Below are 17197 nucleotides of genomic sequence, written 5' to 3' on the forward strand. Positions count from 1 at the left end.
GGGAATTCTGATGTTCAGAATTCTAATGGAGGAGTTACTACTTATTTACATGATACCAAGTCCTGATGTCTTTGTATTGGTCCAACCACACCCGGAGTATTGCTCTCATTTCCATTTTAAGAGGATTTGGTAAAGGAGAGCAATCCCCCAAACAGGTGATCAGCAAGACAGGGGTCTGAAGATCAAGTCACAGGAAGCAGGGTTAAGGGAGAAGGCACCGTTTGACCTCCCACCTGGAGAGTTTGAGGGATGTAATGACTACTGTAAAAAATCCAAAGGGTGGTTATGGAAGAGACAGAAGTGACTCATCTTGTGTTTCTTCAGATGGGAAAACTGGGACCAAATGGGGAATCATATGTCTGCTCAACATAATGAACTCTAACTAGAGCAATCTAACAATGAAATGAGATGACACAAAAAGGGGCGGACTTCCCACTACTGGAAATCATCATTGCCTGCTGCAGATTTTGTACAAGGATATTCCCCATGTTGAGAAGTGGAGTTTGTTTTTTTCTTTTTCTTTTCTTTTTTTTTTTTTTTTTCTTTTTATGGCCGCACCGTCAGCATATGGAAGGTCCCAGGTTAGGGGTCAAATTGGAGCTGCAGCTGCTGGCCTACACCACAGCCACAGCAACACCAGATCTGAGGCACATCTGCGACCTACACCACAGCTCATGGCAACACTGGATCCTTAACTCACTGAGTGAGGCCAGGAATCAAACCTGCATCATCTCGGATGCTAGTTGGGTTTGTTACCGCTGAGCCACAACAGGAACTCCTTGAAAGTATGAATTTAATGGGCTTTGAAGTCCTTTCCAGTAAGGGTCCATACTTTGTGTGTGTGTGTGTGTGTTTTTGCCTTTTCTAGGGCTGCACCCACGGGACATGGAGGTTCCCAGGCTAAGGGTCTAATCGGAGTTGTAGCTGCCGGCCTATACCACAGCCACAGCAACACCAGATCCAAGCCGAGTCTACAGCACAGCTCACGGCAATGCCGGATCCTTAACCCACTGAGCAAGGCCAAGGATCAAACCTGAAACCTCATGGTTCCTAGTCGGATTTGTTAACCACTGAGCCACGACGGGAACTCCGAGAGTCCATACTTCTAAATTCATCTTTCTCTATAAACAGATGAATAAACAGAGGCCTGGAGTGAAGAGAATTGTCCAGGTTCACCAACCAGTACACTCTGGACCGGAACTCGCTCCTGTGATTTATAATCTAACGCTTTCTGCATTGTAACTCACTTCTTTTCTCATTAAGGAGGAAAGGGGTTGAGGCAGTCACAGTCCTTTGGGAGCTAAGGGGTTTGCCCCCCACCCCATGCATGGTGTTGGAGTATTCTGCACTTGAGAGGTTCAACCACAAGGGAGGTACTAGCGGTTTCATTTCCGTGAGGTAGTTGGTCTGCTCTGGGGCCACCCTCCACCCCGGCTACTCACCGTGACGGTGGCCAGCAGCCCCTCAGGCACATTTGCCACAATGATGCCAATAAGAAAAATGACAGCCTCCAGCCAGGTGTAGCCCAAGATGAGTGAGAGCCCAAAGAAAGTGACACCGAGGAAGACTGCCACGGCTGTGATCAGATGAATGAAGTGTTCGATCTCAGCAGCAATGGGGGTCTGGCCCACCTTCAGGCCTGATGTCAGTGAGGCGATGCGGCCCATCACGGTGGCGTCCCCTGTAGCGATCACGAGGCCCCGGGCGGTTCCTGTGGGTGACGAAGGGGATAGTCTGAATTGGGAAGGCTGTGGGGTTTGGTTCCTATGAAGAGAAAACTGTCAATGGTCAAAAACAAGGTGGACGCAAATGAACCTCTCTACAAAACAGAATCAGACTCAAAGACGTGGAGAACAGACATGTGGTTGCCCAGGGGCGGGGGAGGGCAGGGGGAGGGATGGACGGGGAGTTTGGGGTTAGTAGATGCAAACTATTACATTTAGAATGGATAAGCAATGAGGTCCTGCCTACAGCACAGGAAACCATATCCAATCTCTTGGGATAGACTATGAGAATATTAGAGGAGTTCCCGTGATGGCTCAGCAGAAATGAATCTGACTAGTATCAGTGAGGATGCAGGTTCCATCTCTGGCCTCGCTTGGTGGGTTAAGGATCTGGCGTGGCTGTGAGCTGTGGTGTAGGTTGCAGACACGGCTTGGATCTATCTGGCATGGCTGTGGCTGTGGCTGTGGCCAGAGGCTACAGCTCCCATTCAGCCCTTAGCCTGGGCACTTCCATATGCTGTGGGTGTGGCCCTAAAAAGACCAAAAGAAAAAAAAAAAAAAAAAGAAGATAATATTAGAAAAAGTATATATATATGACTGGGTATGACTGGGCGCTTTGCCGTACAACAGAAATTGGCTCAATATTGTAAATCAACTATACTTTAACTAAAAAGCAATGAAACAAGGTGGAAACTCAAGGTCCTCTGAGAGGTTTTTATGTTCTAGTCTCTTTATATTTCACTTACACAGATGAGGGGCTCCTATTCTGAAAAATCTCTGGAGAGATTTCACAGTTCTCTGGAGAGACCCAGTTTTATTGCCTAACTGCCTTCACTGCCAAGAAAGTCCCCCTTACTCTTCATCTGAATATCTCTGTTGCCTTTAGGTTTCTTCTCTTGTCCTCAGTAGTGACACTTCTCGATCCCCAGGAAGAGTGGCTCCCCTTCTGCTAGAATCCTATATTCCCTCATCCTCTAACCCAGTGGTTCTCAATTTGCCCCCCAGGAGACAGTTGGCAACGTCTGGACGCATTTTTGGTTTTTGTCGCAACTGTGGTGGGAGGGGTTGCTACTGGCACCTAGTGGAGAGAGAGCAGGAATGCTGCCAAACAGCCTGCAACTCACAGGCAGGCCCCCTTTTCCTCCTCCCTCAAAGAATAGCGCTGCCCAAAAGTCAGCATTGTGGAGCTTGAGAAACTGCTCTGCCTGGAGCTCCCTCCCTGCTTGGCTGGCTGGAGCCAGTCTGCCCCCTGCTGGGTGGTATAGGCCATGACTACTGGGCCTCTGTGCTTCCCACCAGCAAGGCCCCTGAGTCAGAAGGGGAACTTCACATACACAGGATGCAAGACCCTCATGTGCTGGAAATGAAGGGCCCCCTAAGGTCCTTTGCTTGAAATAATTCTTCCTGCTTTACCATAATGGCTGAAATTCCTACCGTTGAAGTTACAGTCAGAATCACCCAGAAAAGCAACATATTATAGAAATAGCACTTATTTTAGAATCAGAAAGATGCAGGGCTGGAAATTCAACTTTCCAAAGTACTAATTGCCCTGGGGCAACTTACTGAGACTCTCTGAGGCTTGGGTTTCTTCATCTTTAAAGTGGGATGAGGAGTTCCCGTCGTGGCGCAGTGGTTAACGAATCCAACTAGGAACCATGAGGTTGCGGGTTCGGTCCCTGCCCTTGCTCAGTGGGTTAACAATCCGGCGTTGCCGGGAGCTGTGGTAGGTTGCAGACGTGGCTCGGATCCCGCGTTGCTGTGGCTCTGGCGTAGGCCAGTGGCTACAGCTCCGATTCGACCCCTAGCCTGGGAACCTCCATATGCCGCGGGAGCGGCCCAAGAAATAGCAATAAATAAATAAATAAATAAATAAAGTGGGATGAAAGCACCTACACAGCTTCAAGGATTAATTTTTTTTTTTTTTTTTTTTTAGGTTGCACCCATGGCATATGGAGGTTCCCAGGCTAGGGTCGAATCTGAACTACAGCTGCTGGCCTATGCCACTGCCACAGCAACGCAGGATCGAGCTGTGTCTGTGACCTATACCACAGCTCATGGCAACCCCAGATCCTTAATCCACTGAGGGAGGCCAGGGATTGAACCTGCAACCTCATGGTTCCTACTCTATTCGTTTCTGCTGTGCCACAACGGGAACTCCAGGATTAAATGTTTTTAAAAGAGCCAAGAACAGGGTTGGGCACATGGTAGGCACGCAAATAATTTTTTCCTTCTTTTCTTCATTTAGATGAATTTGAGGTCTCCAGAAAGACAGATGTAAAATCCCACGTGTGCCTCATAGGGTAGCTCTAATCTGGCAGCTCCCAGGAACATCATTGCATGGGGCTGCCAGTCCATTTTCAAGGTCACCTTCAGCCTTATGAGACCGAGAACAGAGTCCTGTTCTGACAGTGGACACGTCAGATCAATGACATGTGAAGAGTGGTTCTGGAAAGCTTCACAGTATGAGGCACTCTGCAGATGAGCCTCAGACTGCTTCATCCATCAAACTTTGTGGAAGGAAGATACTAAAATAACTGATTGGTGCTGATAGGGTTTATTTTGGTGGTGGTGGGGTATTAGGTATAGTATCACTTATTTATTTTATGCCATGGTTTAATCTAGTTCTTCATTTTTATTCCTTCTACTATTGGCTTCCCCATGCTTGGAGAGACAGGATTAATAACTAATCCCAATGTGTCTAGAGACAGGGTAGGTTGATGTCATCCTTGGGGAAGATTAAGAAGGCCAAGCCTTCCATATTCCAGGCAAGACTGACTCCTTCCCACACCTTCTATACAATGCCAGAGAAATAGCTTAGCATCTCCTCCCAACTCCCCATGAGGATGGATGAGAACCCAAAGAGAGATATTTGTACCAGCAGCCCTGTCAAGGTCCACACTGATGAAAGCAGAGAGGCAAGGGTTTAGGCTAAAGTGTAGTCACGCTCTCCATTTACAGATTGCACAGAGATTCCTTTCAACAGTCAAGCTCCTTCAACCTAGCTTCACCCTCTCGGCAGCATCTTGAATCTTTCTAGTCTCCTATTAAAACCTCCTCCAGTCTAGCCGCATGGTATTTCTCAGATGGAATGATGAAAAGCCTACTTGGGAAGGACAAATTGGAGCAAATGTCATCCTAGGGGCTTTTTTGTTTGCTTATTTTTGAGGGCCACACTGGTGGCATATGGAAGTTCCCAGTCTGGGGGTCAAACAGCCACAGCAACGCCAGATCCGAGCCACATCTGTGACCTACACCGCAGCTCACAGCAATGCCGGATCCTTTATTCCAGAGGAGGTTCTGTGGAAGGAGCATGGGCTTTGGAGCCAGACTTGCACTAGAATCCTTGATCCTCCTCCTTTCTGTTAAGTTGTGCTCTTGGGCACTGCATTTAATTTCTTCTAACCCTGGTCTTTCACGTGTAAAACAGGGATCGTATCAGTTGGAAGTGTTAGAATCAGAGATATCAGTAGTACCTGACACACACTAGACATGCCTTTAAAGAATAGCTGTTTCCTGGAGCTCCCGTCGTGGCGCAGTGGTTAACGAATCCGACTAGGAACCATGAGGTTGTGGGTTCAGTCCCTGCCCTTGCTCAGTGGGTTAACGATCTGGCATTGCTGTGAGCTCTGGTGTAGGTCGCAGATGCGGCTCGGATCCCGCGTTGCTGTGGCTCTGGCATAGGCTGGTGGCTACAGCTCCGATGAGACCCCTAGCCTGGGAACCTCCTAGCGGGAGCGGCTCAAGAAATGGCAAAAAGACGAAAAAAAAAAAAAAGAGAGAGAGAGAGAGAATAGCTATTTCCTGTCCCTCTGCCTAGTGTGTGCAGGGGGCTGAATGGGGGTCTCAAAGGCTATGTCCAATCCTGACCCCCACGCCTGTGAACCAAGCCTTGTTTGGGAAATAGGGTCTTTGCAGATAGAATGAAGTGAAGGCTTGAGAAGAGGTCGCCCCAGACGAGATGGGCCCTGACTCCAACGACAAGTTTCCTCTGAGGAGAGAGGAGAGGAGAGACGGGGGAGGGGACTTGGGGGTGGGCATGGGGTTGGGTCATGGGGAGGTGGACTCTTCCCTCAGAGCTGCCACACAAACGAAACCTTGGCTTTGAACTTCTGGCCTCCAGAACTGAGAGAATAAATTTCTGTTGCCTTAAAAAAAATATAGCTATTTCTTAGATACCCAAACATTTATACTTAAGCATGAATAATGGTTTTCATGTGTGTTCCAGAGAGTCTTAGTGGCCTCCTTGAGCAGAAAGAACAAAGGAGAAATTGACCTCATGATACTGAGCTCCCTGTTACCACTCTGGCCAGAGCTGTCTCTGAAGACGCCCTAGGTTCTCGGAGCAAAGCCAAAGGTATGAGTGGCAGCTCCGGTAACTGAAATTTCCAATGCCAGTACCTTCACCTGGAAAAGCGAGGAGAAGTTAGGGCTCGCGTCTGGAGAAGAGGGACCTAGCAGGGCTGAATAATTGTCTTTCCTTCTATGCTATTTTCAGCCCAGAGAGCATAGTCCATTCACTAGACAGAATTAAAAATAGCTACAATTATAGGGCATTTACCACGTGTCAGGCCTTGTGCTAAGCATTTTCTATGTATTATCTCCTTTAACCCACATAAAAATCTATGGAGTAGTAACTTTCAGTATCTTCAGTGTACAGATGTGGAAATGAGGCTTTGATCTTTCATCAAAGGTCATGCAGCTCAGGAGTGATGGAGAACTTAGGTAAGGACCTTCCTTACTACCTTTAGGACATAGAGAGTTCTGGAAATCTTTGTTTAATCTTTGCTCTTTTTTTTTGGTCTTTTCTAGGGCCGTACCTGAGGCATATGGAGGTTCCCAGACTAGGGGTTGAATCAGAGTTGTAGCCACCAGCCTACACCAGAGCTGCAGCAATGTGGGATCCAAGCCGAGTCTACAACCTACACCACAGCTCATGGCAACGCTGGATCCTTAACCCACTGAGGGAGGCCAGGGATTGAACCCACAACCTCATGATTCCTAGTTGGATTTGTTAACCACTGAGCCACGACGGGAACTCCTGATCTTTGCTTTTGAATCTAGGCTATTTACAATGTGATATTTACCTTCCACACAGTTGGTGGAGAAGAAGCAGATATTCTGGGTCTCCAGAGGGTTCTCATTGGTGAATTCAGGGGAGCGGGATTGGGGCTCGGATTCTCCTGTCAGGGATGAGTTGTCCACCTGGGATGGGAGGGAGGATGGGTGGTAAAGTGAGCATGGAGACAAAAAGCTTTATAAAGACGACACGTCTTTAACTGCCACATCACCATCATTGACATGCAGACAGAAATACAAACGTACACACAGCACCTTATTGTCTTTAAGCCCACGTCTGCACTTGTGACGTCTCAAGGTTCTGAACAATGGAGGTTCCCAGGCTAGGGGTTGAATCGGAGCGGTAGCCGCTGGCCTGCGCCACAGCCACAGCAACATGGGATCCAAGCCTCGTCTGTGACCTACATCACAGCTCAGGGCAATGCCTGATCCTTAACCCACTGAGCGAGGCCAGGGATTGAACCTGCATCTTCATGGATGCTAGTCGGTTTTGTTTCCGCTGAGCCACAACAGGAACTCCTAAACGATATTTAACTGCGCCTGGGTCACTACAGTGCTCTAAGACCAGGCTTGGCCCCTTCCTTAGCGTCACGTCCCCTCACCTTACATCCTTGTGAAGAGATAAGCCGGATGTCAGCCGGGATTCGGTCTCCACCCTTCACTTCTACCACATCTCCCACCACCACCTCTTGGACGTGGATCTGCATCTTCTCTCCACCTCGAATTACCAGAGCGTGCTGTGGAAAGATAGTGCAGGGTCATTTCCAAAGGTTTTTGTTTCCCTGATCCAGCTCCTGGGCTCCTTCCCTCTGATTCCCCTTTCTTAACCATTGCTCACCACATCATTCTTTTTTAAGATGATTTTTATTTTTTCCATTATAGCTGGTTTACAGTGTTCTGTCAGTTTTCTACTGTACAGCAAGGTGACCCAGTCACACATACACGTATACATTTTTTTTCTCATATTATCATGCTCCATCATAGTGACTAGATATAGTTCCCAGTGCTACACAGCAGCATCACCACAGCCTTCTTGAAGGTCTCATCAGTAGATTGCAAATTATTAGCACTGCTGTCTGCAGGTCCCTTCGATGCTCCTGCCTTAAAAGAGGGAGTCTACCTCTCCATTCCTACCCTTAAGGCTTGGTTATATGGCTTGCTTTGGCCCATAGGACATTAGCAAATGTAGTGCAAGCAGAGGCTTCAAAAGTGCTTGCATCCTGGGGCTGGCCTTCTGCCACCATGGTGAACAGGCCCAAGCTGGCCTCCTGAAGGAAGAGAGATCCTAAGGAAAAAGGCCCCAGATGGCCATGACATAGCAGCCAAGGCCCCAGACCCGTGAATGAGGTCATCTGAGACCATCCAGCACCAGCTGAGATCAGCCCAGATCAGGAGATCAGCCCAGCCACAGAATTACAACAAATGCTATGTTTGTTTTTTGAGACACTAAGTCTTGGGGTGGCAAAAACTGATAGTCTCCAAACTCTGACCTCATTCTACCAGGACATTTTTCCCCCTGAACTCTTACCCGAGGAAGGAATTAAGTTATGTTGACAGCAACGGGAGAAGGCGGTCCTGGCTGCAATGGCAGAGCATGATCCTGTCATTGGAAAACTTAGCAGCCTGTTCCTCTCCGAGGTTCCAGCCCTGTGCCTAGGAACCTCCTTCTACGGTCATATTATTTCCAGGTTCTTTAGAAGAGTTTATTTTGAAAATAATCTAACCTTTTGGAAAAGTTGCAAGAATAAAAATTGTCCCAGGAACACCTGTATAAACTTTACTCAGATTCATCTGTTAACATTTTACTCCTTTTGCTTTGTTCTTTGTTCTCTGTCTCTACCTATGTGTGCATGTGAATTCTTTTTTCTTTTTCTTTACTTCTTTTTCTTCCTTCCTTTTTCTTTTTCTTCCTTCCTTCCTTCCCTCCTTCTTTCTTTCTTCCTTTCTTTCCTTTCCTTTCCTTCCTTCCTTCCTTCCTTCCTTCCTTCCTTCCTTCCTCTTTTTCTCTTTCTCTCTCTCTTTCTTTCCTTTTTAGAGCTGAACCTTCTATGTATGGAAGTTCCTAGACCAGGTGTCGATTTGGAGCTGCAGCTGCTGGTCTACGCCACAGTCACAGCAACACGGGGTCCGAGCTTCATCTGTGACCCCCCACTGCAGCTTGTGGTAGTGGCGGATCCTTAACCCACTGAGTGGGTCCAGGGATACAGCCTGCATCCTTCATAATCCGCTGAACCACAATGGGAACTCATGAATATGTTTTTTCTTGAACTATTTGAAGGCAAGTTCAAATACATACATACCTCATGATCTTTTATCGTACATACTTCAGTGTGAATGTCCCAAGAATTGGGATAGTAAATAACCATAATATAGTTACCAATTTCAGTAAATTTCATGTTGACACAATACTTTCATCTGCTGCCTGTAGATTTGTCACTTGACCCAATATGTCCTTTACAGCATTATTTGCTGCTCCGGCCCAGAATTTGGTCTAGATCAGGTGTTACAATTAGCTGCCATGTCTCTTTACCTCCTTTAATCTGGAATACTTTCAGATTCTTTGGCTTTAAGGCCATTGACATGTGAAGGATCACCTTCCTCAACCTCCACTATTTTTGTTTTTTGTTTTTGGGTTTTTTGTTTTGTTTTGTTTTTTTTGTTTTTTTTTGGTCTTTTTGCCTTTTCTAGGGCTGCTTCCCACGGCATATGGAGGTTCCCAGGCTAGGGATCTAATTGAAGTTGTAGCCACTGGCCTATGCCACAGCCACAGCAACACCGGATCCGAGCCGTGTCTGTGCCTGACACCACAGCTCACGGCAATGCCGGATCCTTAACCCACTGAGCAAGGGCAGGGATCGAACCTGCAACCTCATAGTTCCTAGTCAGATTCATTAACCACTGCACCATGATGGGAACTCCTGTTTGTTTGTTTTTTCTTTTTTGGCCACCCCGAGGCATACAGAGTTCCCAGGCCAGGGATCGGATCCTACACTGCAGCTGCAGCAACACTGGATTCTTAACCCACTGAGCCCTGCGTCTCAGGGCTCCAGAATCACTGCCAATCCCATTGTGCCACAGCAGGAACACTTCCTCTTTTTTAGAACAGAATCCCAATAGATTTGGGGCTTCAGATGATGCTCATTGGGTTCAGACTGTGCATTCCAGACCAGACTACCTCAGAGGTGATGTTGTGTTTTTCTCAGGGAACTTTTAAGTCCTGACAGAGGAAAATCTACGTGACCATCACCCTTGTTACCAGCCTCACTCAGTTCCCTCATCGTAGGATGTAATTCTGCAGGGGAAATAAAACATACGTATTTGGCCACATGCTATACATCCTCCCACTATATGCTTCACACCGGTCTTACCTGAGGGACCATGTTCCTAAATGACTCCATGATCTTGGAGCTCTTGGCCTCCTGATAATAGGAGAAGCAGCCCGTGATGATGACCACGACAGCTAGAACAATGCCCAGGTACAGCTGGGGGGAGGGAAACAAGGGGCTCATGAGCAGGTCCTTTTCTTCCTCTTCATTCTCAGGAAGTCAGCTTACAAGGATAATGGCCATGCCTCCAGGGGGAAGAAACCATGGGGCTAAGTGCAAGAGCACAGTGGCCGAGGAGAGTCTGAGACAGGCCTGGCTCTCTCGGCTTCCTGGTGAAGGAACCCTGAGCTATGGTGAGGGGCCAGCAAAATCCCAGGTCCAAGAAAGCCTTTATCTTCCTCTCCAGGAAGGCTGTCATGGAGTGGAGGGTGGCTAGTGAGGGAGGTGGAGAGGAAGAGGTTAAAATTCTGGGAGTTCCTGTCTCAGCCCAGCGATAACAAACCCGACTAGGATCCATGAGGACACAGTTTCCGTCCCTGGCCTTGCTCCGTGGGTTAAGGATCTGGCATTGCCGTGAGCTGTGGTGAAGGCTTCAGACTCAGCTCGGATCCTGTGTTAATGTGGCTGTGGTGTAGGCTGGCTGTTACAGCTCTGATTTGACCCCTAGCCTGGGAACTTCTATGTCCCATTCGTGGAGCCCTAAAAGACCAAAAAAAAAAAAAAAAAATTTCTGGGAAAGAGGGAGTTCCGTCTGTGACGCAGTAGGATTTGTGATGTCCTGGGAGTGCTGGGATGCAGGTTCGACCCCCAGCCAGGCACAGTGAGTTAAGGATCTGGGCTTGGGTCACAACTGTGGCTCAGATCTGATTCCTGGCTCAGGAACTCTGTATGCCGCAGGGTGGCAAAAAAAAAAAAAAAAAAAAAAAAAAAATCTGGGAAAGAGAATGGATGGCAAAGTGCTCTGATGACCAGTTGGAAAGATAATCAAAGGAGAACAAGTTTCTGGTGGGGAATTGTGCATCTCAGGGAGCTAAATCAGGAGCCCTCTAGATAAAAGGCTGGGGCAACCAGGAGGGACGGAAGGTCCCTTAGAAAGTCCTGGGAGTATTAGGGATTTGGGCCAGAGGTCTTGAGGAGTGCTAGGCTGCTGAGCAGAAGGTTATCAGGGGCTAAGCAGAGACGGGGTGGGCAGCAGGGGTTGAACGGACTCACATTATCTTTGGTAGGGTCCTTATGGAAATACATCTGGATGCCATAGGCCACAAAGCAGAGGATGGCACCAGTCCACAGTAGGAGGGAGAAGCCACCGAACAGCTGTTTACAGAATTTGACCCATTCTGGCGTGCTACGGGGTGGGGTAAGTGTATTGGGTCCATCTCGAGCCAGGATTCGCTGTGCCTCTTCGGGGCTATGGCCCTGTGTGGAGAAGACAAAGGGATGGATGGAGACCCATGAAAAGAGAAGCAGCTATAACAAAGGAGAACCTGGCTCCAAAACTCAGATCTGCCATTTAGAGCCTTAGGATATGTCGTGGGACCAATGATGTTCTCTGAAGGTCAGCCTGTGAGTTCTTCCAACATCAGTGGGATTCTAAAATGTGTATTCCAGGAGTTCCCGTCGTGGCGCAGTGGTTAACGAATCCGACTGGGAACCATGAAGTTGCGGGTTCGGTCCCTGCCCTTGCTCAGTGAGTTAACAATCCAGCGTTGCCGTGAGCTGTGGTGTAGGTTGCAGACACGGCTCGGATCCCGTGTAGCTGTGGCTCTGGCGTAGGCCAGTGGCTACAGCTCCGATTCGACCCCTAGCCTGGGAACCTCCATAGGCTGTGGGAGCGGCCCAAGAAATAGCAAAAAGACAAAAATAAATAAATAAAATAAAATAAAATAAAATAAAATAAAATGTTTATTCTAGAAGGATATCAGTTAGCCTCCTTAGAGAGGAAGAATTTTTACTTAATGGATTGATTCACAAATCTTTTGAACACCTATCTTGGGCCTGGTCCAGTGGCGGGTACCAAAGTGCATAAAAACCATCCCCATCCTTACGGGGCTCCAACTGTAGTGAGGAGATTCAAATAAACGATTTAAGCGTAATGTGCCGGCTAATGCAACGATGAGATACAAGACATAATGTTGATAACACAGAGACATTCACACTGACTTTTTATCTTAGAAATAGGAAAAATAGTACCCATCGTGGCTCAGAGGTAGCGAACCCGACTAGGAACCATGAGGACATGGGTTCAGTCCCTGGCCTCACTCAGTGGGTTAAGGATCTGGCATTGCCATGAGCTGTGGTGTAGGTCAAAGATTCGGCTCAGATCTGGCATGGCTGTGGCTGTGCCATAGGCCAGCAGCTGCAGCTCCAATTCTACCCCTGGCCCAGGAACTTCCATACACCTCCGGTGCAGCCCTAAAAAAACAAAACAAAAACAAACCAAAAAATACACACAAAATAAGAAAAATATACCAACTACATACATGAATGTGTAGACTGCCACTCTAGCCTCGTGCACAAACTTGTGTGCTTTTTCCTGAGTGAAAATGATGGTAGAACCTGCCAGAGGACTGTAAAACAAATGCTTCTTAATCCTCACCAGCCACTCCCTAACCTTCCCTTGAAAAACACGCAATTTTAATAAAAACAAGACCAGTCTCCTATGTTCCTCCCTGGTTACTGGATGGTCACCCCCAAGCCCCTCCAATGAAGAAATTCTAGAGCTAAGAGGCATTTAGACTTTGAGGGCTTTTATTTACATTTATTTATGGCCATTGTATTAGTGGTTAGAGTAGCAGCAGCAGAACTAGTGATGATAGCAATAATATATGATTTCTGTTAAACCAGCAGTTCTCAAAGTGTGGTCTGGGGACCCAGGGGGTTTCGAGACACTTTCAGGGAGTCCACAAGGTCAAATAATTTTCATAATAATATTAGATTGTTGTTTGTCTTTTCCATTCTCATTCTCTTGAGTATATGGTAGAATTTTCCAAAGGCTACAGGGCGCATGATAGCACAATAAATTTAATGCTGAATATATATGAGAATCCACTGTCTTCTATTAAAAAACTAAATGTTAAAGCAATTTACAAAAATGTAAAATGCCACTAAAGTTTTGTTTCGAAAAACATAGCCATTAGTCCTAAAAATCTTATTTGTACCATCATATAATGGTGTTACGTTTGTTTATAAATGAATTAGGGAGAACTTTTTAATATTCTCCATTTAAATTTAAATAGTAACTATAGATTGATGTAATCTATATAAGCAAAAAGCTCTTTGGGGTTCTTAATAATTTATGAGTATAAATGGGTCCTGAGCACAAAGGTTTGAAAAGTGCTGCCCTAACCTTACATTCTCATTCATCTAATCCCAAACTCCCTCTTTGGGGTAGCTGCCATCAGCATCTTTTTCCCAGTGTGTGTCCTTGGCTGGGCACAGGTTGAGGGTGAGAACATTGACCTTGAAATTAGGGGCTAGATCACTAGCTCCACTCTATTTTTTTTTTTTTAAATGGACACACCCATGACATATGGAAGTTCCCAGGCCAGAGACAGAATCCAAGCCACAGCTATGACCTATGCTGCAGTGCTGGATCCTTAATCCCCTGTGTGGGGCTGGGGTAGAACCTTTGCCTCAGCAGCAACCTGAGAGCTATGCAGAGAGACAACGCTGGATCCTTGACCCACTGTGCCACAGTGGGAACTCCTCTAGCTCCACTGTTGTCCTGAGTAGCCTCGAGGCTGGGGAGGAAGACACTCTGCCTCCCTCAGGGACTTCCTTAACTCACCTTGTTCAGGTCCACGGCATACTTGGCGCTCAGCTCGTCCAAGGTTAATTTGTGATCATCCTGAGGGGACAGTAGAGTTACTGAGGCACAGGGGGCGACAGGTCATCCCCAGGGGAAACATTCTGGGGAAGAGGGTTGGCTCTGGCCTGTGTGACCCATTCTCAAGGTGACACATTAGAGGGCTGAGGGCTGAGAAATATCTGCTGAGGATGATTCGTCAGGACCCGTGATGGGCGTTCTCACCAGGACCACTTCTTCCTTCAGCTCCTCCATATCTCTCTTCTTTTTTTTCCTCTTCATCTTTCTTTCCCTGATTTTAGGACTCTTCTTAGGACTTGGGCTGGTATTCTGCTCGTGAGGCGTCACGATTCTCTTTTTCCCTCCAAGCCCCATAGTTTTTGCTGGATATGGCTGCCTCCAGATCAACTGGTGGGAAGAAAGCAAAGAGTGAAGGGTGGGGGAACCAGGAGGAAGGAGGGGCTGGGGTCAGAGGAAGGATGGATGACTGAGAGAGGGGGCACTGAGGGAGAGAGCGAGGGAGGGAGGGCAGCAGTGAAGCCCTAGAGCGGGAGGAAGTATTAGGAAGGGGGATGTGCAGGGGTGAGAGGAGCTGGGTGAGTCACAGCAGGGAGAAGGGGTGGAGAGAAAATGCTGAGGGCCTTGGGACCGAGGAGTAGAGGGTACTCTGTGCCTAAGTGATGAAGATGCGGCAGGGCCCTGGGCAGGTGGGAAGTGCAGCGGGCTTCAGAGGGAGCTGGGAGTCCCCCAGCTCCAGGTCCCGTGGCATCCAGGCAACGCCCAGATCTGTGGTCACAAAGGGCTCGGGAATGTTCTAAGAATCCCCAAGTCTCAGTCCCTGTGTTTGAGGATGATTGAAGCAGGGTCTGCCAGAGAGAGCGCTGCGGTCTGAAGGCAAGGCTAGAAGTCCCAGCCTGTCCTGCTGACTTCCAAGACTCTGAAGTAGAGAGCTAACTCCAACAATAAAGCAGGCAGTGTGTGTGTGAGCGTGCTTTTGTTGAGGCACCCTTCCCACTGACCTTGACTTTGAGCTTTTGGTTGTAGAAGGTCAGAGAGCCTAATAGGTTGGATCTTGGATTTTTGAATCAGTCCTGGGTTTGAATCTTGGCTCCTCTGCTGTGTGACTTTGGGCAAGTCGCCTAACCTCTCTGCGCCTCTCTTTTCTCATCCTTAGATGAGGATACCTCCACATCATAAGGTGGCAAGAGTAAGGATTAAAGCAAGGTGCTCTATATAAAGCACGATGTCTGACTTTTATGGTATGTGCCCAACATATAGCTTGAATTAAAGTATTCTAAGTTTTATTTGTGGCTTAATGTGTGGTTTTTTTCAGTGACAGTAAAAATATGCTTTCCATGTGATAACCCTGTATTTCCTCATTTTATTTTATTTTACTTAATTTTTTATTTTTTTGGTCTTTTTGCCATTTCTTGGGCCTCTCCTGTGGCATATGGAGGTTCCCAGGCTAGGGGTCTAATTGGAGCTGTAGCCACCGGCCTCCGCCAGAGCCACAGCAATGCGGGATCTGAGCCACGTCTGCAACCTACACCATAGCTCATGGCAGCGCCGGATCCTTAACCCACTGAGCAAGGCCAGGGATCGAACCTGCAACCCCATGGTTCCTAGTTGGACTCGTTAACCACTGAGCCACGACGGGAACTCCTGTGTTTCCTCATTTTAATATGACATAGCTATCTCTTCCATTTACCTTCTTTGACATTTTGGTAAGTGGCATGACTCTATTAACTTTATATATGTTTTGCATGTAAATCATACTGCCCCTCCTTCCAAAAAAGGATCTAAAGCAGCTATTTATTTCTATCATTTATACATTTTTTTAGGTTATGCGTTTCCCCTTTCTATTGCTGAAGATTTATTTAATCGCATTTTGGCGTGGCATGCTTTTAAGAAATATGACTGGATCAGGACACATCCATCTTGGTGCTGATGTAATCCTCCTTCAAGATTCAGAAATAGAAATTTTCCCTTCCCAGCAGGGACAAATAATAGTCTGTTTCTTTAATAGATTGGATGAGAGATGAGATTCTTTTTTCTTCCATATTAAACATGTACGAAATAAAAACTGAAAGTCACGCTTTCCCTCCCCCCAAACTTAGATTCCCCACTGCTGACGTTACCGCTGTTGGCGACATGTGGCAGTGTGTCCTTCCAAGTCTTTTCTCTTCTCTTATTCAAATAGGTATCCTAAAAAAAAAAGAGTTCCTGTTGTGACTCAGCAGTTAACTCATTCCCAACTAGTTTCCTTGAGGATGTGGGTTCAATCCCTGGCCTTGTTCATAAGGATCTGGCATTGCTATGAGCTGTGGTGTAGGTTGTAGACATGGCTCGGATCCCTTGTTGCTGTGGCTGTGGCCTAGGCTGGCAGCTGTCGCTCTGATTCAACCCCTAGCCTGAGAACCTCCAGATGCCGAGGGTGTGGCCCTAAAATGAAAAAAACAAACAAAAACAAATAGGTATCTATAAGGACGTGGATTCTTACTCTTACAGAGTCATTCAACTCCCCTTTCATTCATCAATCTATTGTGTATGTAAAGATTTAAAGGGTTTTTTTTTTTTTTTTTTGTCTTTTTGCCATTTCTTGGGCCGCTCCCGCGGCACATGGAGGTTCCCAGGCTAGGGGTCAAATCGGAGCTGTAGCCACCGGCCTACGCCAGAGCCACAGCAACGCGGGATCCGAGCCGTGTCTGCAACCTACACCACAGCTCACGGCAACGCCGGATCGTCAACCCACTGAGCAAGGGCAGGGATCGAACCCGCAACCTCATGGTTCCCAGTCGGATTTGCTAACCACTGCGCCACCACGGGAACTCCTAAAGGGTTTTTTTTTAGTGGCGCCAAGGCCATGTCACATTCTGTATTGACCAAGATCTATTCAATCACTCCCACTATAGGCAGATTTATAGGATATTTTCCTTTTTTTTTTTTTTTTCTTTTTTACCATTAAAAACACTGCTGCAGTGGCATCCTCATATATAGTATGTTTTGGCCCTTGAGCTTCAGTTTTTGTAGAATGGATTCCTGTTGCTGAATCATAAGATACTCAACTCAGATCTTAAAAGGGGAGTTCCTGTTGTGACTTCGTGGGTTAAGAACCTGACTACCATCCATGAGGTTGCAGGTTTGATCCCTGGTCTCGCTCAGTGGGTTAAGGATACAGCCTTCCCAAGAGCTGCAGTGTAGGTGGCAGATGTGGTTTGGCTTTGATGTGGCTATAGCTGTATCATAGACTGATTTGACCCCTGCCC

The 17197-nt window shown here is 47.1% G+C and overlaps 1 protein-coding gene across 3 annotated transcripts in view; it reads right to left on the bottom strand.

Moving 5' to 3' along the window:
- The window catches only part of ATP1A4 (ATPase Na+/K+ transporting subunit alpha 4), a 42953-nt gene extending 26817 nt beyond the window's left edge, over window positions 1-16136 (bottom strand). The window contains exons 1-8 of one of the 3 annotated variants that reach the window (XM_085022580.1): window positions 16070-16136; window positions 14157-14339; window positions 13914-13973; window positions 11339-11542; window positions 10169-10282; window positions 7403-7537; window positions 6809-6926; window positions 1443-1711 (exon numbers count right to left, since the gene is read on the bottom strand). In XM_085022580.1, the coding sequence (XP_084878706.1) occupies window positions 1443-1711; window positions 6809-6926; window positions 7403-7537; window positions 10169-10282; window positions 11339-11542; window positions 13914-13973; window positions 14157-14339; window positions 16070-16084 (1098 nt within the window). In that variant the 5' untranslated portion in view covers window positions 16085-16136. Of the gene's footprint in view, window positions 1-1442; window positions 1712-6808; window positions 6927-7402; window positions 7538-10168; window positions 10283-11338; window positions 11543-13913; window positions 13974-14156; window positions 14340-14597; window positions 14748-16069 lie in introns of those variants that run through there. The other 2 variants (XM_021089576.2, XM_085022581.1) reach the window with 2 other exon arrangements.
- Window positions 16137-17197: the final 1061 nt, after the last annotated feature.

Source organism: Sus scrofa, chromosome 4 (assembly GCF_054392235.1).
Source record: "Sus scrofa isolate SSC_HxYL_T2T_F1_AM1 chromosome 4, Sscrofa_HxYL_maternal_Yorkshire_Landrace_v2.0, whole genome shotgun sequence".
Lineage (NCBI taxonomy): Eukaryota > Metazoa > Chordata > Mammalia > Artiodactyla > Suidae > Sus > Sus scrofa.